General features: G+C 29.7%; 1 protein-coding gene across 1 annotated transcript; it reads left to right on the forward strand.

Annotated features, from left to right (window-relative positions):
• Positions 1-5,606: 5,606 nt before the first annotated feature.
• On the forward strand, positions 5,607-6,050 carry LOC107027467. The gene has a single exon (XM_015228629.1). The coding sequence runs from the start codon at positions 5,607-5,609 to the stop codon at positions 6,048-6,050; it is 444 nt and encodes a 147-aa protein (XP_015084115.1).
• Positions 6,051-7,799: the final 1,749 nt, after the last annotated feature.

The raw sequence follows: 7,799 nt of genomic DNA on the forward strand, positions 1-7,799 counted from the left end.
CAAAATTCATTTTTTTCTTTCTATTCATCGTCTCATGTTTCTCAAATAATCATTCAAATTTATCAAAAGTTTGATAAGATACATAATGAAAAGTAGTTGGACAAATAATTTTGTGTGAATCTCAAATTCACTATTGCAGTATATCGATGAGTCGAGGAAGAACTTGAAAATCCGATATATAGCAATAGGAAATCATAGTAAAATGTTGATTATGTTGCTTGGCCTCCTCTTCGTTCCATCTCGATCGTAGGCATCATAGTAGGAAATGATCAAAGAAACTATGTCCATTTGAATTTGTATTTCATAATACATTAAAATTTAGTTAATGTATCCCAAAATTCTTCTTCTGATTCTTTCTAAAATAATCTGAATTTTTTGAATCAAACTTGTCGACAAATTGTACTGATACAACTTGAACAAGTAGATCTTGTTGAGTCATTTCAAAATATGAGAAAGTGAGGTGAGGTATGAACGATACAAAAGTGATGAAATTGTTGTTAGTCAAAATATTAATTTGTGAATCTCAAATCAACCATTGAAGTTGAATTAAAGATCGATAAGTTGTTGAAAAATTTGGAGATCTAATACATTGTTGAGGTGAAGAAACAAGAGTTGGGATTTTCAATGTATTCGTTATGCATTGATACAACAAACACAAATGCTAAAGAGATGCATAGCTTTGATAGATCATCCATACCTTCTGTAATGTTGCGTAATCCTTTTTTGAATTTTGTTTTTGATATGGATAGATTTATAAATACATTACTATTTATTTATCTCTTTTAAATTGATAAGTTTTGTATTTTAATTAGATACATTAAATAAATAATTGTTGTCCATACAAATGTTAGATTTGAGATTGATACATTACTTTGTGGTAGTTTCTACGTATCAAATACCATTAGTATATATTCAAATTTACATATCATGGCTAAAATTTGTGTATTTGCTCATGCAAAAATAGAATGTTGTGTAACTGATACATAGAGTATCATGTATCAATTATATGATTTCATAGATGTAAAATTGTGTGTCTAACACACAATTTGTACAATTGTGTTTGATAAAAGGGTACTTGATATTAGCATTGTTTAAATGACAGAAAATATTGTGTACATGATCTTCAAGATCTTCACATATTGCCTCAAACTAAAAGACTTGATAATAAGATTTACGTATCACCATTTATGAATCTGATACTTACTTGTGTGACACTTTAATGTATCATGTATTGTGTACGTAAATACCTATCCTTCTAAATTTGAACAGGATAGAAGATACATAGCAACACCTAGATACATGGTACATTTGGTAGAAATTTTGTATCAAGTATGAAAACTAATTAAGTTTATGTATCAAAACTAATATTTGAACACGATATATTGTGCATAATAAAATCGTAATGTATTGAAGTGTTGAAACAAAGACATTATACATTAATTTGAGAAACAAAGTTAACTAGATATATTAAAAAACAGTTAATGTATGCCAAACTATAATCATAAGAATAATTTAGTATTTAAACACGATACATTGTACATGATAAAATTATAATGTATAATAATGTTGAAATTAAGGTTTTATACATTAATTTAAGAAACAAAAACAACAATATATATTAGAAATCTGAACCCATATATATCAGAAAAAGATGAACAAGAAAATCAACAACTTGATCTATTTCGACTTCTCCTTCTTAACATTCACTTTAGAAGATAAATGTACATCCATTTTTTTTCTACATTTGCCCTTGAATCTTTTTTTTGAACTATTAACATAGACATCATTCATGGATCTCGGTCCAAAGTCCTTATCAAAGCCACCAGTAGATCAATTATTTTGGTCTTTTGAGCGTTTTTTCACAATCTATTTAGAAGTCCTAGATGCATAATTCTTCAACTAGTTGAGTAATTAAAATATTAAAATAAGGATCTTAATTCGTGTGTATCAAGAAATAAGAAAAAAAAAATAAAATTGAGGAAGACAACTATGGAGGTGACACACTTTATCAGGAAATAAAAAAAAGAAAAAATAAAATTGAAAAAGACAACTATTGAGTAGTTTAAATTTTGATTTAGTGGAGAGAGAATCCTTTTGTAAATCAATTAATATAAAATTTTAATACATATAAGAATATGGAATGAAATTAGGGAGAGATTAAAGGAGTGAAAAAAAAGGAAGAAATTCGTATGTTAAGGCTGTGATATTTATGTATCTTGTTGACTTGAGAATTGAAAAAAAAAATAAGGGATTTTAGAAATATTTTAAAATGGTAAGAAATAATAGAAATTATGAAAAATAAAAATGTGTATATAGGTAATTTATCTTTTAATAATATGCATTAATATGGAAAAAATATAAATTGTCTAATTACATAAATCCCATAGTTTTAATATGAAATTACAATCTATCCTAATAAGTTTTTAATTACATTAATTCCTTAAAAAAAGGATACAATAATTGAAGATCGGATACATTAATATGTAGCTCGGTTACATTGAAAACTAACTCGGATGTCGAATATGTACCTCAGATACATTAAATATTGACTCGAATACATTAAAAACTAGCTCGAATACATTAAATACTGACTCAAATACATTAATATGCAGCTTGGAATCATTAAAGAAATAAAGGATTTTCAAAAATTTTAAAAGTAATCGGGAATAATAGAAATAAGTAAAATAAAAGACGTATATTTCTATAATTTGTCCTAAATTAAGGACAAATTTATCAAGTCATAATTGATTTATATTTATATTAAATAGATTTTAAAAATGTTTAAAAAATAGAAAAATATGTGTAATATCATAAACCAAGTGGAAAATAAATGTTATACAACAAAACATGAAGAAAGAACTTTGAAAAATATCCTTTTAAAAAACTTAATACGATAGATTAATGACTAAGTTCACCATTAAATTCATTTCTTTTAGTAGTTCACATATCCAAAATTGGTAGTAAGCAACAACAACAATAACGATAGTTTAATATTTAAAATATTTTATGTTCATATAAAATCTGAAAAAGACTACATCACACGTTACTACAACAAAAATAGTATTTAGCGATTATAAATATTGCCATTAATAAAGAATATTTAAGTCTTTATCGCTATTAGTTAAGTGCTATTAAAATCAATGTCGCTAAAGACTTTAATTACATTTACAAATAGAGCTAAATATCATTAAAAATATATACTTAATAATAATTAATAGAAATTAATTGACGCTAACAATTATTTTTAATATAGTGCATTAGCCGTAAGCTTAAGTTATATTAAACATAAAGCTTGAGGACAACTAATTAAAAAGAATCATATATTATACTAGTAGACAATCAGCAAATATTTCAATAATTGAATAAAATAACAAATAATGTCCAACGCTGAGAGATTTCTTCAAAGCTACTTAAGACAAAAGGGTTGACAATACGATTTAATTAGATAGGCGCTGACTCTCAAGACACATTATTTTTGCATAGTTGGAAAGACTAATTACAGGTGTACCATACTTTACTATGGCTAATTTAATAATTAAATAAAAATAATATAAGAAAAATAATCTTACATAACAACACGTAATATATTTATTAGGTTAGCATCCTTTTTGCTTGAGCGCAAATTTAAAAATGGATAATTATATGGTTAAAGCAAATTATATTACTCAATTACTCAGCATAGGTATAGTTTGCTATAAGTATTCTTTGCAGTTAATATTAACCATTAATTACATGGGCTAACTTCGATTTTGTATAATTAGGCATGACATATATGTATAATTCACTACATTTGTATATTTAATAACTAACAATTTTTTGCTTGATTTGTATTTGTATACACGATTATTTGTATTTGTATATGATGATGATTTCCTTTGAATTTTCAGTTCTGTCACATGCATTCAATCTTTTGGCGTATAACTGTATAAAGTTTATATAAACGTGTAGTTTTCGGATTTTGTATAAAATAATTTATATAATGTAATTTGTATAATATATTTTGTATAATCGTTTTAAAGTTCATATGTTTATGTTTGTATCAATTCGTTATTTCGAGTTTATTATATTTGTATAACACTTGACTTTATATTACCCAATTATACAAAAACACGTGAATTATACAAACGAGATGTGAATTATACGAATTATTGTCATCTCTCGCTCGTCTCTCTCCTCCCCCTCCTAATTTCTCTTACCTCTCTCCTCCCTCTCCCAATCTCTCTCCCATCTGTCCTCCCTATCCCAATTTCCCTCACCATGATATACAAATACATATGTGTAATATATAATTAGCTAACCAATATGCATATCCAATTCACCTTTCTCGCACCCTTCGCCCTCTATCGCTCACCTCTCTTCTCCCTCTACCAGTCTCGCTCGCCACTCTCCTTCCTATAACATCTAACTAAAAATCGTAATTAATAAAATATAGTCATGGAACGTAATTAGGCTATTTTTGAATGGCTATATGCAAAAGTTCCTTCATTAAAATGCACCGAACAATTTAAAATTTTGAAGTTTATCAAAAGTTAACACTTTTAGTTTTTATTAATATTTTGCAAAACTCAATTTATCATATTTGTGAAATTTACATGTAATTTCATTTCGGGAGGGGAGGGGGATTTTGTTGAGAATGATAATGAGAACCAAGTCGCAGGAGTTGTTCCAAAAGTTCAATTCGATCCAATGTTCAAAACTCAACATTTAAATCAATACCCTCGATCAAGAAAGCCCACACACTCATAACCCAATTTACATTTAATCAGTTTCCATTCATTTTGTACATAACACAAGATTCATTTCTTAGATACGTCTTCTAGAATTTGTATAGGTGTACAAAGTTTGTTAGATCTCTAGATTATTTTACATTTCTGCTATTTTGTATTAGGATAAATACCTGATTCTTCTTCAATAAAATTCACTCAGAAAATTTCCCACATTTTGCCTTCATAATTCTTCTAACTTTTTATATGGTATCAGAGCACCATTGAAGATCTTCACTGTCATATCCTCAATGACTAACTCTTCTACCACTGAGTCGAGTTCTCTCTCTGCTGCATTCAAAATTCTGGATACAAAGAAGTTCCTATTTCCTTCATCCTTCTGATTCATCGGGTATGTCCTAGGTAAACTCCAATTTCAAAGGAAAAGGTTATGGAGGATGGAGAAGATCCATGCTCATCGCTCTCTCAGCTAAAAACAAGTTGGGATTCACAAATGGAAATTGTAAATCCCCTATTGCCAGCAGTCCCGATCTACAGTCATGGAACAAGTGTAACGACATGGTCACCAGCTAGTTGTTGAATTCATTCTCTAGGGATATTGCTGATAGTGTCCTCTACTTCAAAACAACTGAATAACTCTAGAATGATCTCAAAATCAGGTTTGGGCAATCAAATGGAGCCCAACTCTTTCACTTGCAAAAATAGATGAGTAATTTCTTCCAAAGATCACTCAACATTGCATCTTATTATACCAACATCAAGGGGTTATAGGATGAACTTAATACCTTGAACACTAAGGTCATTTGCTCATGCACTTGTGATTGTGATGGAAAGGAGAAAATGGTGAAGTCATAACAAGATGAAAGTTTCATTCAATTTCTTATGGGATTGAGTGAGGCCTATGCTGCTGTAAGAAGCAACATCTTGATGATTTCTCCCTTACCCTCTATTATTCTTGCTTACTCTCTTCTCATTCAAGACGAGAAACAAAGAGAGATATTTGTTTCTTCTTATCCTGTAGGAAATCATTCATCTTATTTGGTGACCGATTGGAATGCACCACCTCAATATATTGGACACGGGAACAGGTCCCAAACACCTGAATACAAGAGTAAGAAGGGTAATCCATCATTGATCTGGTCCTATTGCAGGAAAGTGGGACATTTTGTTGACAAGTGCTACAGAATTAATGGTTTTCCCAATAACTTTAAGTTTACTAAGACCAAAAGGGAACCTATTGCAATCAGGAGAAATGTTGTGCTACCTTTTGAACTTCCTTGCTTTCCTAGTTCTCTTTCTTATTTTGCAGGCAATGCTGGAAATTAGTCAACGCAGGAATATGTATGTCATCTGATTCATCTATTGAATCAGGCCAAGGTCACTCAACCAGATGCTAACGTTGCTGACCAAAGTGCAATAGCGTCTTATGCTTGTAATCCTTCAACCTCATGCTTATTCTCCTTCAATTCTGAACCTTGGATTTTAGGTTTGGGTGCATCCCAACACATGTGTTCTGATCCCAGCATGTTTCACACTCTTTAATTTCTTCCTCAAACCATCGATGCTACTTTACGTAATTCCTCTAATGTGAGAGTCACTCATTCAGGAATTGTTGGTCTTTTTCCTGATGTTTTTATTCATGATGTTCTCTATATTTCTTCATTCAATTTAAATCTTTTATATGTGCATTTAATTTAAGTGTTTCATCAGTTTCTCATTCACTAAATGTGTTTTGCAGGCCCATACAATGAAAAGGCCTCTGATTTTTGGTGAAGCTAAGAATGATCTCAATCAAATGTTCCCTTCAAGCATCAAGTCTCAAAGTCATTCCAACAAAGCTGAAGTTTCCTTTTTTAGTCATAGTTTTCCTTTTTGTAATTCCGTATCTAGTAAAGATAGTTCTATTTTCCATTTATTGCATGTAAGGTTGGGTCATCTCCCTGTTTCATCAATGACAAAATTGTTTGGTTTTCTAAATCTTTTTCTGATTATGCTTGTGATGTGTGCCCTCTTGTGAAGCAAACCAAATTACTCTTTCCTATAAATATTATCAAAATCAAGACAATATTCAAATTAATTCACATTGACACATGGGGACCCCATAAAAGTACAACTTACAATGGTTTCAAGTATTTTCTCACCATAGTAGATGATTACAATAGAGCTACTTGGACCTAATTTTTAAGTACCAAATTGAGGAAAGATATTAAAATAGTACCTTTTCTTTGTGTTAAGGCTCAAATTAATCCTTCAGTTTTCATATAGAGAACTAATAGACCCTCATGTTTGCAATATTGGTGCAATTTTGGTCCTCCTCCAAAATTCTACCTATTTTTTAGCATTGATTTTATCCATAACCTCTGTATGGGATGTTCAATCGTCATTTTATCTATTTAGGAGAAATAACAACTCCATATGAAAGAATATGAGAAGAAAAACACTTTGTTTTGTTTAGTAGAAATTGTATTGCAAGTAAAGTCGAGAGGTTTATCACAATAATTTCACGTGCAATAGTACAATTTTTTCTTTTCCTGCAAAGTCATATGTTAAGATGTTTTTAGTTTAGGTGCAGTAATATTTATAGTGAATAAAACAAGGTTTTTTTCTTATCACCTTCTCTTATATAAAGTTATTATTTCTATTATACATATAAAAAGACGATTGGACATTCCTTATATAAAATTTTGGACAAAATTAATGTTAAAAAATAGGCAAAATTTTATGGTAGTATCAAAAGTGCACCAATATTGCAAACATGAGCAACTATTAGTGCTCCATGTGAAAACTCAAGGATCACTTTGAGTATTAACCCAAATGTGAGGGACTATTTTGAGCCTTTCCTCTACCAAATCTAATGCATTCCCAATGTTGAAACAATTTATTTTCCTGGTCAAAAGACAGTTTAACAACAAAGTAAAATCTATCCGGTATGACAATGCTCTTGAATTGGGAAAGGAAACTATTGCCTCTGAATTTATTCTTTCTCAGGGCATTTTATATGAAACATCTTACATTTCCACTCCACAACAAAATGAATTGTGTAAAGAAAACATAGACATCTTTTAGAAACCTCTT

The sequence above is a fragment of the Solanum pennellii genome, chromosome 8 (assembly GCF_001406875.1).
Source record: "Solanum pennellii chromosome 8, SPENNV200".
Classification (NCBI taxonomy): Eukaryota; Viridiplantae; Streptophyta; class Magnoliopsida; order Solanales; family Solanaceae; genus Solanum; species Solanum pennellii.

Excerpts from the sequence above, each read along its gene's own strand:
- LOC107027467 (XM_015228629.1), top strand. The coding sequence starts at position 5,607 with ATGGGATTGAGTGAGGCCTATGCTGCTGTAAGAAGCAACATCTTGATG.